General features: G+C 58.1%; 1 protein-coding gene across 1 annotated transcript in view; it reads right to left on the reverse strand.

The window, feature by feature from the left end:
- LOC132208465 (tyrosine-protein phosphatase non-receptor type 6-like) overlaps positions 1–10,152 on the reverse strand; it is a 10,646-nt gene extending 494 nt beyond the window's left edge. The window contains exons 1-3 of the mRNA XM_059644010.1: positions 9,807–10,152; positions 1,765–1,887; positions 1,002–1,196 (exon numbers count right to left, since the gene is read on the reverse strand). Coding sequence (XP_059499993.1) covers positions 1,002–1,196; positions 1,765–1,887; positions 9,807–9,814 — 326 coding nt within the window. The 5' untranslated portion in view covers positions 9,815–10,152. The remainder of the gene's footprint in view (positions 1–1,001; positions 1,197–1,764; positions 1,888–9,806) is intronic.
- Positions 10,153–13,488: the final 3,336 nt, after the last annotated feature.

Here is a 13,488-nt window from a genome sequence, read left to right on the forward strand (position 1 = left end):
CAGTGAGGGGTGTGGGGTGTATCGGTGTGTTACAGTGAGGGGTGTGGGGTGTATCGGTGTGTTACAGTGATGGGTGTTGGGTATCTCGGTGTGTTACAGTGAGGGGTGTGGGGTGTATCGGTGTGTTACAGTGAGGGGTGTGGGGTGTATCGGTGTGTTACAGTGAGGGGTGTGGGTATATCGGTGTGTTACAGTGAGGGTGTGGGGTGTATCGGTGTGTTACAGTGAGGGGTGTGGGGTGTATCGGTGTGTTACAGTGAGGGGTGTGGGGTGTATCGGTGTGTTACAGTGAGGGGTGTGGGTGTACCGGTGTGTTACAGTGAGGGTGCGGGTGTATCGGTGTGTTACAGTGAGGGGTGTGGGGTGTACCGGTGTGTTACAGTGACAGAGAGAGGGACAGAGACGGGGGGAGTGGACGGGGAGAGAGGGACAGAGACGGGAAGGAAGCGGACAGAGAGGAGAGGGACAGAGGTGGTGGGGAGCAGACAGAGAGAGGGACAGAGATGGGGGATGTCGGGGGTGTCGGACAGACAGAGAGAGAGGGACAGAGAGACGGGGGTTTGGTTGGGGGGGTGGGGGTGTCGGACAGACAGAGAGAGGGGCAGAGAGACGGGGGTTTGGTTGGGGGGGTGGGGGTGTCGGACAGACAGAGAGAGAGGGACAGAGAGACGGGGGTTTGGTTGGGGGGGGTGGGGGTGTCGGACAGACAGAGAGAGAGGACAGAGAGACGGGGGTTTGGTTGGGGGGGGTGGGGTGTCGACAGACAGAGAGAGAGGGACAGAGAGACGGGGGTTTGGTGGGGGGGTGGGGTGTCGGACAGACAGAGAGAGAGGGACAGAGAGACGGGGGTTTGGTTGGGGGGGGTGGGGGTGTCGGACAGACAGAGAGAGAGGGACAGAGAGACGGGGGTTTGGTTGGCGGGGGTGGGGGTGTCGGACAGACAGAGAGAGGGGCCAGCGGAGCGAACAGCTCCTGCTCTGGCCGGGCTGTGTGCGACCCACCTCTCGTTGGTGGGGTCCGAGCAGTTGAGGGGGTATTTGAGGTCGATGATGGTCCCATCCTTGTCCTGCAGAATGTTCTCCTGCTCTGTGTAGTACTGCACCAGCTCGGACAGGGTGGCGAATTTCTCCCCCCCGTACAGGTCGTAGTAATCGCCCGTGTTTTGGATTCTGATGTGGGTGACCTGTTCACCAACTCTGGCAGCGCAGGAAATCAGAGGCGTCAGGCCCGTTCGGTACACCGGCTCCCTCTGTACCCACCCCACCGTCTCTCTGTGCCCCCATCTCTCTGTCTCTGTCCCCCCCCCTTCTCTCTCTCTGTCCCATCCTCTGTCTCTGTCTCTCTGACTCTCTGCACCCCCTCTCTCTGTCTCTCTCTGTGCCCCACTCTGTCTCTGTCTCTGTCTCCGTCTCTGTCCCTCTCTCTCTGTCCGCCCCCCTCGCTCTGTCTCTGTCCCCCCCCCCCACGCCTCTCTGTCCCTCTCTCTCTGTCTCTATCTGTCTCTCTGCCTGTCTCTATCTCTCTCTCTCCCCCCTCTCTCTCTGTCTCTCTCTGTACCCACTCTGTCTCTCTCTGTCCCTCCCCCGTCTCTCTGTCCCTCCCCCGTCTCTCTGTCCCTCTCTCACTCCCTCTCTTCCACCCCTCCCTCTCTCCCCGTCTCCCTCTCCCCGCCTCTCTCTCTCTCTCCCTCTCTCTCCCCCCACCCCTCTCTCTCTGTCTGTCTCTCTCTCTCCACCCCACCACCTCGCTCGGCACCGTACTCACCTTATTGAGAGTGAGAAATCCCCGGGGTTTTGCTTGCTCGGCCGGGCCAGGAAACTTCCATGGACGCCCCGGGCCTTCAGGAGTTTCTCGGCTTCCGTCCCACTGATGTCCCTGTGGAACCACCTATGGAAAGGGGTGGGGAGGGGTGGCAGGGGTGGGTGTACGAGAGAGCGTCGGGGTCAGTGAGAAACCCACAGCAGAGCGACATCTTCGCCCCCACGCCCACCCCCCACCAGTGGCCGACACTTCCCCCGCTCCACCCCGACCTCACGTTGCCCATTCAACATTGACGCCCAGGATAGACTGGAGGAGGGTCGTGGGAAGGGGGCTGCTGTTGGCGGGGGGTGGGGGGGGGGGCGGGGGGCGGGGATCAGGGAAGTGCCGGAGGGTCACGGGAGTAGATTTTCCCGGAGATATCCAACCAGGATCCACGGCCAGGGTGGGAGCTGCGCTCTCGGGACACAACGTAATGAAGGGCTGGGAGGATCGGTCGGCCTGTAGACAAGAGAGAGTCAGGACGAAACGGCTGCTGGTTGGACTGATTGGCGGATTTAGCCCCCAAGGGTTCGGGAGAAGACGTTGACAAGCGAATAGGACGGGTGATAGTGGCGACGGTGGGAGGCAGAGGAGGGCAGGGGGGAGGGAGGTGCGCAGGTGCTGTTTCTCCACACCCCCTCAAACAGGCCCACTGGTGTCTGATAGTCTGCGCGAGCAATTTGGAAGAGAATATAGCGGGCCGGGAGCATAGGTTGGCAGTGGACGCTCCAATTGCTGGCCAGGAGCAGAGCGAAAGCAGTAACACAAGATAACAGAGAGATCCATCCTGAGAGAGAGAGAGAGACGGGACTGAGAGACACCAGTCAGTGTACAGATATCTCCCTGAGAGAGAGAGGGGACTGAGAGACACCAGTCAGTGTACAGATATCTCCCTGAGAGAGAGAGGGGACTGAGAGACACCAGTCAGTGTACAGATATCTCCCTGAGAGAGAGAGAGGGGGGACTGAGAGACACCAGTCAGTGTACAGATATCTCCCGGAGAGAGAGAGGGGGGACTGAGAGACACCAGTCAGTGTACAGATATCTCCCTGAGAGAGAGAGAGGGGACTGAGAGACACCAGTCAGTGTACAGATATCTCCCTGAGAGAGAGAGAGGGGACTGAGAGACACCAGTCAGTGTACAGATATCTCCCTGAGAGAGAGAGAGGGGACTGAGAGACACCAGTCAGTGTACAGATATCTCCCTGAGAGAGAGAGAGAGGGGGGACTGAGAGACACCAGTCAGTGTACAGATATCTCCCTGAGAGAGAGAGAGGGGGGACTGAGAGACACCAGTCAGTGTACAGATATCTCCCTGAGAGAGAGTGGGGGGGACTGAGAGACACCAGTCAGTGTACAGATATCTCCCTGAGAGAGAGGGGGACTGAGAGACACCAGTCAGTGTACAGATATCTCCTGAGAGAGAGAGAGGGGGACTGAGAGACACCAGTCAGTGTACAGATATCTCCCTGTGAGAGAGAGGGGGGACTGAGAGACACCAGTCAGTGTACAGATATCTCCCTGAGAGAGAGAGAGAGGGGGACTGAGAGACACCAGTCAGTGTACAGATATCTCACTGAGAGAGAGAGAGGGGGGACTGAGAGACACCAGTCAGTGTACAGATATCTCCCTGAGAGAGAGAGAGAGGGGACTGAGAGACACCAGTCAGTGTACAGATATCTCCCTGAGAGAGAGAGAGAGGGGACTGAGAGACACCAGTCAGTGTACAGATATCTCCCTGAGAGAGAGAGAGAGAGAGAGGGGACTGAGAGACACCAGTCAGTGTACAGATATCTCCCTGAGAGAGATGGGGGGGACTGAGAGACACCAGTCAGTGTACAGATATCTCCCTGAGAGAGAGAGAGAGAGAGAGGGGACTGAGAGACACCAGTCAGTGTACAGATATCTCCTGAGAGAGATGGGGGGGACTGAGAGACACCAGTCAGTGTACAGATATCTCCCTGAGAGAGTGAGGGGGGACTGAGAGACACCAGTCAGTGTACAGATATCTCCCTGAGAGAGAGAGGGGGGGACTGAGAGACACCAGTCAGTGTACAGATATCTCCCTGAGAGAGAGAGAGAGGGGACTGAGAGACACCAGTCAGTGTACAGATATCTCCCTGAGAGAGAGAGAGGGGACTGAGAGACACCAGTCAGTGTACAGATATCTCCCTGAGAGAGAGAGGGGGGACTGAGAGACACCAGTCAGTGTACAGATATCTCCCTGAGAGAGAGAGAGAGGGGGACTGAGAGACACCAGTCAGTGTACAGATATCTCCCTGAGAGAGAGAGAGAGGAGAGGGAGAGGGAGAGGGAGAGGGAGGGGGAGAGATGGGGGAGAGGGAGGGAGGAGGGCGACGTGGACGGGGACGCGGATTTAATTCGGTGAACCGCGATGGTGCTGCATTTCGCTGAAACACACAAGGACTGGGGCTGGGGTCTTCCAGAATGGTAGGTGTGTTCCTGGGTGGTGCTGTAGGACCGAGAGACCCCTCGGGGTGTGGGAGGGTGCTGTTGGCGTCGCGGGGAGGGAGGGCGGTGGCGAAGGTGGCGTCTGGGCACCGCTCAGCCCTTCGATTTGGGTGGTTTGCTGGGGGAGGGGTGACATCCCATTGAGAGGTCGTACAGGACCTGGGTGGAGCCCGTGTGTGAGAGAATGTGTGTGAGAGTGTCTCTGTGTGTGAGTGAGTGTGTGTGTGAGTGTGAGTGTGTCAGAGTGTGTGTGTGTGTGTGTGTGTGTGTGTGTGTGTGTGTGTGTGTGTGTGAGAGAGAGAGAGAGAGAGAGAGAGAGAGAGAGTGTGTGTGTGTGTGAATGTCTGTGTGTGTCTATCAGTGTGTATCAGTGTGTATCAGTGTGTATCAGTGTGTGTCAGTGTGTGTCTATCAGTGTGTGTGTGTCAGTGTGTATCAGTGTGTGTGTCAGTGTGTGTCAGTGTGTGTGTATCAGTGTGTGTGTGTCAGTGTGTATCAGTGTGTGTGTGTCAGTGTGTGTGTATCAGTGTGTATCAGTGTGTATCAGTGTGTGTGTGTCAGTGTGTGTGTATCAGTGTGTGTGTGTCAGTGTGTATCAGTGTGTGTGTGTCAGTGTGTGTCAGTGTGTGTCAGTGTGTATCAGTGTGTGTGTGTCAGGTGTATCAGTGTGTGTGTGTCAGTGTGTGTCAGTGTGTATCAGTGTGTGTGTGTCAGTGTGTGTGTGTCAGTGTGTGTCAGTGTGTGTCAGTGTGTATCAGTGTGATCAGTGTGTGTGTATCAGTGTGTGTGTGTCAGTGTGTGTGTGTCAGTGTGTGTGTGTCAGTGTGTGTCAGTGTGTATCAGTGTGTGTGTGTCAGTGTGTGTATCAGTGTGTGTCAGTGTGTGTCAGTGTGTGTCAGTGTGTGTCAGTGTGTGTGTGTCAGTGTGTGTATCAGTGTGTGTCAGTGTGTGTGTGTCAGTGTGTGTCAGTGTGTGTCAGTGTGTATCAGTGTGTGTGTGTCAGTGTGTGTGTCAGTGTGTGTGTCAGTGTGTGTGTCAGTGTGTGTATCAGTGTGTGTCAGTGTGTGTCAGTGTGTATCAGTGTGCGTCAGTGTGTGTGTGTCAGTGTGTATCAGTGTGTGTCAGTGTGTGTGTGTCAGTGTGTATCAGTGTGTGTGTGTCAGTGTGTGTATCAGTGTGTGTCAGTGTGTGTGTGTCAGTGTGTGTATCAGTGTGTGTCAGTGTGTGTGTGTCAGTGTGTGTCAGTGTGTATCAGTGTGTGTGTGTCAGTGTGTGTGTGTCAGTGTGTGTCAGTGTGTATCAGTGTGTGTGTGTCAGTGTGTGTATCAGTGTGTGTCAGTGTGTGTCAGTGTGTGTCAGTGTGTATCAGTGTGCGTCAGTGTGTGTGTATCAGTGTGTGTCAGTGTGTGTCAGTGTGTATCAGTGTGTGTCAGTGTGTGTGTGTCAGTGTGTGTCAGTGTGTGTCAGTGTGTGTCAGTGTGCGTCAGTGTGTGTGTGTCAGTGTGTGTCAGTGTGTATCAGTGTGTGTGTGTCAGTGTGTGTATCAGTGTGTGTCAGTGTGTGTCAGTGTGTGTCAGTGTGTATCAGTGTGCGTCAGTGTGTGTGTATCAGTGTGTGTCAGTGTGTGTCAGTGTGTGTCAGTGTGTATCAGTGTGCGTCAGTGTGTGTGTGTCAGTGTGTGTCAGTGTGTATCAGTGTGCGTCAGTGTTGTGTGTCAGTGTGTATCAGTGAGCGTCAGTGTGTGTGTATCAGTGTGTGTCAGTGTGTATCAGTGTGTGTCAGTGTGTATCAGTGTGTGTCAGTGTGTGTCAGTGTGTATCAGTGTGCGTCAGTGTGTGTGTGTCAGTGTGTGTATCAGTGTGTGTCAGTGTGTGTGTCAGTGTGTATCAGTGTGCGTCAGTGTGTGTGTATCAGTGTGCGTCAGTGTGTGTGTATCAGTGTGTATCAGTGTGTATCAGTGTGTATCAGTGTGCGTCAGTGTGTGTGTATCAGTGTGTGTCAGTGTGTATCAGTGTGTGTCAGTGTGTGTCAGTGTGTATCAGTGTGTATCAGTGTGTGTCAGTGTGTGTCAGTGTGTATCAGTGTGCGTCTGTGTGTGTGTCAGTGTGTATCAGTGTGTGTCAGTGTGTGTCAGTGTGTGTCAGTGTGTCAGTGTGTGTCAGTGTGTGTCAGTGTGTGTCAGTGTGTATCAGTGTGCGTCAGTGTGTGTGTGTCAGTATGTATCAGTGTGTGTCAGTGTGTGTGTGTCAGTGTGTATCAGTGTGTGTGTGTCAGTGTGTGTATCAGTGTGTGTCAGTGTGTGTGTGTCAGTGTGTGTCAGTGTGTATCAGTGTGTGTGTGTCAGTGTGTGTATCAGTGTGTGTATCAGTGTGTGTATCAGTGTGTGTCAGTGTGTGTCAGTGTGTGTCAGTGTGTATCAGTGTGTGTGTGTCAGTGTGCGTCAGTGTGCGTCAGTGTGTGTGTGTGTGTGTGTGTCAGTGTGTATCAGTGTGTGTGTGTGTGTGTGTGTGAGAGAGAGATTTACCAGGATGTTGCCACATGAGGCCTCCGGACGGGAGATGACAACAGATTCACACAAAGTGAACCACAACACCTCCATCGATCCCCGAAATAAACTCCGGAGACCACAAGCTCCCTCTACACCGTCCCCCCGCCCCATCACACACTCCCAGGGACAGGGGGTTAGATACAGGGTAAAGCTCCCTCTACACCGTCCCCCCGCCCATCACACACTCCCAGGGACAGGGGGTTAGATACAGGGTAAAGCTTCCTCTACACCGTCCCCCCATCAAACACTCCCAGGGACAGGGGGTTAGATACAGGGTAAAGCTTCCTCTACACCATCCCCCCATCAACACTCCAGGGACAGGGGGTGAGATACAGGGTAAAGCTCTCTCTACACCGTCCCCCCGCCCCATCACACACTCCCAGTTACAGGGGTGAGATACAGGGTAAAGCTCCCTCTACACCGTCCCCCCGCCCCATCAAACACTCCCAGGGACCAGGGGTAGATACAGGGTAAAGCTCCCTCTACACCGTCCCCCCGCCCCATCAAACACTCCCAGGGACAGGGGGTAGATACAGGGTAAAGCTCCCTCTACACCGTCCCCCCGCCCCATCAAACACTCCCAGGGACAGGGGGTAGATACAGGGTAAAGCTCCCTCTACACCGTCCCCCCGCCCCATCACACACTCCCAGGGACAGGGGTGAGATACAGGGTAAAGCTCCCTCTACACCGTCCCCCCGCCCCATCAAACACTCCCAGGGACAGGGGGTTAGACACAGGGTAAAACTCCCTCTACACCGTCCCCCCCATCAAACACCCCCAGGGACAGGGAGTTAGATACAAGGCAAAGCTTCCTCTACACCGTCCCCCCCCATCAACACTCCCAGGGACAGGGGGTTAGATACAGGGTAAAGCTCCCTCTACACTGTTTCCCCCATCAAACACTCCCAGGGACAGGGGGTTAGATACGGGGTAAAGCTCCCTCTACACCGTCCCCTACCCATCAAACACTCCCAGGGCAAGGGGGTTCGATACAGGGTAAAGCTCTCTCTACACCGTTCCTCCCCCCGACAACCACCCCCATTAAAATCCTCCCGGGGACAGCGCGGGGGTTAGGAAGCCGGGGGGGTGGGGGGGCGGGAGTGGGCGAGTGTGGGGGGAGGAGGGGCAGTGGGGAGGCGGAGGCGGGGGCGGGAGGAGGGGGGATGTGGGAAGGGGGGGAATGCGGGGAGGAGGGGGGGGGAATGCGGGAGGAGGGGGGGGAATGCGGGGAGGAGGGGGGGATGCGGGGAGGAGGGGGGGGGGAATGCGGGGAGGAGGGGGGGGGGATGCGGGGAGGGGGGGGGGGGAAATGCGGGGAGGAGGGGGGGGAATGCGGGGAGGAGGGGGGGGAATGCGGGGAGGAGGGGAGGGGGATGCGGGGAGGAGGGGGGGGGATGCGGGAGGAGGGGGGGGGATGCGGGGAGGAGGGGGGGGGATGCGGGGAGGAGGCGGGGGGGATGCGGGAGGAGGCGGGGGGGATGCGGGGAGGAGGGGGGGGATGCGGGGAGGAGGCGGGGGGGATGCGGGAGGAGGGGGGGGGAATGCGGGGAGGGGGGGGGGGGAATGCGGGAGGAGGGGGGGGAATGCGGGGAGGAGGGGGGGGGAATGCGGGGAGGAGGGGGGGGATGCGGGGAGGAGGGGGGGGAGATGCGGGGAGGAGGGGGGGGGAATGCGGGGAGGAGGGGGGGGGAATGCGGGGAGGAGGGGGGGGGAATGCGGGGAGGAGGGGGGGAATGCGGGGAGGAGGCGGGGGGAATGCGGGAGGAGGGGGGATGCGAGGGGGAATGCGGGAGGTGGGGGGGATGCGGGGAGGAGGGGGGGGAATGCGGGGAGGAGGGGGGATGCGAGGGGGAATGCGGGAGGTTGGGGGGGATGCGGGGAGGAGGGGGGGGGAATGCGGGGAGGAGGGGGGGGATTGCGGGGAGGAGGCGGGGGGGATGCGGGGAGGAGGCGGGGGGGATGCGGGAGGAGGGGAGGGGGATGCGGGGAGGAGGGGGGGGATGCGGGGAGGAGGGGGGGGATGCGGGGAGGAGGGGGGGGAAATGCGGGGAGGAGGGGGGGGATGCGGGGAGGAGGCGGGGGGGATGCGGGGAGGAGGGGGGGGGATTGCGGGGAGGGGGGGGGGAATTGCGGGGAGGAGGGGGGGGATGCGGGGAGGAGGGGGGGGATGCGGGGAGGGGGGGGGGGAATGCGGGGAGGAGGGGGGGGGATGCGGGGAGGAGGGGGGGGATGCGGGGAGGAGGGGGGGATGCGGGGAGGGGGGGGGGGGAATGCGGGGAGGAGGGGGGGGATGAGGGGAGTAGGGGGGATGCGAGGGGGAATGCGGGGAGGTTGGGGGGATGCGGGGAGGAGGGGGGGGGGAATGCGGGGAGGAGGGGGGGGGAGATGCGGGGAGGAGGGGGGGGGATGCGGGGAGGGGGGGGGGAATGCGGGGGAGGGGGGGGGAGATGCGGGAGGAGGGGGGGGGATGCGGGGAGGGGGGGGGAATGCGGGGAGGAGGGGGGGATGAGGGGAGTAGGGGGGATGCGAGGGGGAATGCGGGAGGTTGGGGGGGAATGCGGAGGTGGGGGGGATGCGGGGAGGAGGGAGTTTGCTGGGAGGGCGGGGGGGGGGTGGATGCCGGGTTGGGGGATGCGGAGCGGTGGGGTGGGTGGTGGGTGGGGGTTGGGAGGGGGTGCCCCGTTTTCGGACCCCACCGACACACCCCCACCCAACCCCCCCCACCCCAAAAAACAAACGCCGGCCTTCCCCCGTAACGCGGGATTGCCGGGGTTCGAGCGGGGCTGGTGGGTGGGGGTGGGGGGGGGGGAGGGGGAGGTGGTAGGGAGGAGGTGCTGTCCCACGCCACTCGGGAAAGCACCCCCCCCCCCTCCCCCCCCCAACGACCCCGGCAAACCGGCCACCAACCGACCTCCCCCCCAACCCCCCCACCCTCCACCCACCGACGCCACCGAACTCCGGCGCCCACAAAGTTTCAAGTCTTACCTCACCATCGCGAGTCCGGGGCCGCGGAGCGAGAATGAGCCGAAAGTTGGGAGTGGGGGAGTATCTGCGAAGGAAAAATGTAGGAAGGGTAGTTCTCGCGGGTGAGGTTGACTCAGCCCCTTCTCTCTCTCCCTCTCTCACTCTCCCTCTCTCTCTCTCCCTCTCTCTCTCTCTCTCTGTGTGTGTGTGTGCGTTTCCTCAGGCCCTCGCATCCGACACAGAGAGGGAGAGAGAGCCAATGACGCCGCACAGTTCCTCGCTGCGTCGCGGTGTCTCTCTGCCGCGGGAGGACGACGGCGGGATCCCCCCCCCCCCCTCCACCCCCGACGAGAGGATGTTCGAGGGCTGGCGGAAACGGCGAGGCGCGCGCGTGCGCACGGGGCGTCGAAGAGAGGGAACTGGCGGAGGGAGGGGAGAGCGAATTTGGAGAACTGCTCGGCGACCCGGCGAGGAGGAAGTTGCAGACGGCAAAAGAGAAGCTTGTGAGAGTGCGGGAGAGAGAGAGAGAGAGAGAGAGAGAGAGGCATAGAGAGACAGAGAGAGAGAGGGATAGAGAGACAGAGAGAGACAGAGAGAGGGATAGAGAGACAGAGAGAGGGATAGAGAGACAGAGAGAGAGAGAGACAGAGACAGAGAGAGAGAGAGACAGAGAGAGAGAGAGAGAGACAGAGAGAGAGAGGGACAGAGAGAGAGAGAGGGACAGAGAGAGAGAGAGAGAGAGAGAGGGAGAGAGAGAGAGACGGACAGAGAAAGAGAGGAACACAGAGAGAGAGAGATGGAGAGGGAGACAGAGGGAGAGAAAGAGAGAGAAAGAGAGAGGGAGAGAGAGAGAGAGACAGATAGAGAGAACGAGGCAGAGAGAGAGAGAGAGAGAGACAGAGAGAGACAGAGTGAGAGAGAGAAGGAGAGAGAGAGAGACGGAGAGAGTGAGGGACAGAGAGAGACAAAGGGAGCACAGAGCGGTTTATACACAGAATAACAGATACCCCCCGGGAGGGAGTTACAGACTGGAATCTGATCGAGGGGGTTCGGGGGGGTTTATATACAGAATAACAGATACCCCCCGGGGAGGGAGTTACAGACTGGAATCTGATCGAGGGGGTTCGGGGGGGTTTATATACAGAATAACAGATACCCCCCGGGGAGGGAGTTACAGACTGGAATCTGATCGAGGGGGTTCGGGGGTTTATATACAGAATAACAGATACCCCCCCCCCGGGGAGGGAGTTACAGACTGAATCTGATCGAGGGGGTTCGGGAGGGTTTATATACAGAATAACAGATACCCCCCCCGGGGAGGGAGTTACAGACTGGAATCTGATCGAGGGGGTTCGGGGGGTTTATATACAGAATAACAGATACCCCCCGGGGAGGAGTTACAGACTGGAATCTTGTGGGGGTTCGGGGGGGTTTATATACAGAATACAGATACCCCCCGGGGAGGAGTTACAGACTGGAATCTGATCGAGGGGGTGCGGGGGGGTTTATATACAGAATAACAGATACCCCCGGGGAGCGAGTTACAGACTGGAATCTGATCGAGGGGGGTTCGGGGGGTTTATATACAGAATAACAGATACCCCCCCCCCCGGGGAGGAGTTACAGACTGGAATCTGATCGAGGGGGTTCGGGGGTGTTTATATACAGAATAACAGATACCCCCCGGGGAGGGAGTTACAGACTGGAATCTGATCGGGGGGGTTTATATACAGAATAACAGATACCCCCCGGGGAGGGAGTTACAGACTGGAATCTGATCGAGGGGGTTCGGGGGGTTTATATACAGAATAACAGATACCCCCCCCCCCGGGGAGGGAGTTACAGACTGGAATCTGATCGAGGGGGTTCGGGGGGGTTTATATACAGAATAACAGATACCCCCCGGGGAGGGAGTTACAGACTGGAATCTGATCGAGGGGTTTCCGGGGGGGTTGACAAAACAGAATAACAGATACCCTCCGGGGAGGGAGTTACAGACTGGAATCTGATCGAGGGGGTTCTGGGGGTTTATATACAGAATAACAGATACCCCCCGGGGAGGGAGTTACAGACTGGAATCTGATCGAGGGGGTTCGGGGGGGGGGTTTATATACAGAATAACAGATACCCCCGGGGAGGGAGTTACAGACTGGAATCTGATCGAGGGGGTTCGGGGGGGGTTTATATACAGAATAACAGATACCCCCCCCCGGGGAGGGAGTTACAGACTGGAATCTGATCGAGGGGGTTCGGGGGGGTTTATATACAGAATAACAGATACCCCCCGGGGAGGGAGTTACAGACTGGAATCTGATCGAGGGGGTTCGGGGGGTTTATATACAGAATAACAGATACCCCCCGGGGAGGGAGTTACAGCCTGGAATCTGATCGAGGGGGTTCGGGAGGGTTTATATACAGAATAACAGATACCCCCCGGGGAGGGAGTTACAGCCTGGAATCTGATCGAGGGGGTTCGGGGGGGGGGTTTATATACAGAATAACAGATACCCCCCCCCGGGGAGGGAGTTACAGACTGGAATCTGATCGAGGGGGTTCGGGGGGGGTTTATATACAGAATAACAGATACCCCCCGGGGAGGGAGTTACAGACTGGAATCTGATCGAGGGGGTTCGGGGGGTTTATATACAGAATAACAGATACCCCCCGGGGAGGGAGTTACAGACTGGAATCTGATCGAGGGAGTTCGGGGGGGGGTTTAAATACAGAATAACAGATACCCCCCGGGGAGGGAGTTACAGCCTGGAATCTGATCGAGGGGGTTCGGCGGGGGGTTTATATACAGAATAACAGATACCCCCCGGGGAGGGAGTTACAGACTGGAATCTGATCGAGGGGGTTCGGGGGGTTTATATACAGAATAACAGATAACCCCCGGGGAGGGAGTTACAGACTGGAATCTGATCGAGGGGGGTCGGGGGGGGTTTATATACAGAATAACAGATACCCCCCCGGGGAGGGAGTTACAGACTGGAATCTGATCGAGGGGGTTCGGGGGGGTTTATATACAGAATAACAGATACCCCCCGGGAGGGAGTTACAGACTGGAATCTGATCGAGGGGGTTCGGGGGGGGGTTTATATACAGAATAACAGATACCCCCCTAAGGGAGGGAGTAACAGACTGGAATCTGACGGAGGGGGTTCGGGGGTGTTTATATACAGAATAACAGATACCCCCCCACCGGGGAGGGAGTTACAGACTGGAATCTGATCGAGGGGGTTCGGGGGGTTTATATACAGAATAACAGATACCCCCCGGGGAGGGAGTTACAGACTGGAATCTGATCGAGGGGGTTCGGGGGGGTTTATATACAGAATAACAGATACCCCCCGGGGAGGGAGTTACAGACTGGAATCTGATCGAGGGGGTTCGGTGGGGTTTATATACAGAATAACAGATACCCCCCGGGGAGGGAGTTACAGACTGGAATCTGATCGAGGGGGTTCGGGGGGGTTTATATACAGAATAACAGATACCCCCCGGGGAGGGAGTTACAGACTGGAATCTGATCGAGGTGGTTCGGGGTGTTTATATACAGAGTAACAGATACCCCCCGGGGAGGGAGTTACAGACTGGAATCTGATCGAGGGGGTTCGGGGGGGTTTATATACAGAATAACAGATACCCCCCGGGGAGGGAGTTACAGACTGGAATCTGATCGAGGGGGTTCGGGGGGGGTTTA

The sequence above is a fragment of the Stegostoma tigrinum genome, unplaced genomic scaffold, assembly GCF_030684315.1.
Source record: "Stegostoma tigrinum isolate sSteTig4 unplaced genomic scaffold, sSteTig4.hap1 scaffold_409, whole genome shotgun sequence".
Lineage (NCBI taxonomy): Eukaryota > Metazoa > Chordata > Chondrichthyes > Orectolobiformes > Stegostomatidae > Stegostoma > Stegostoma tigrinum.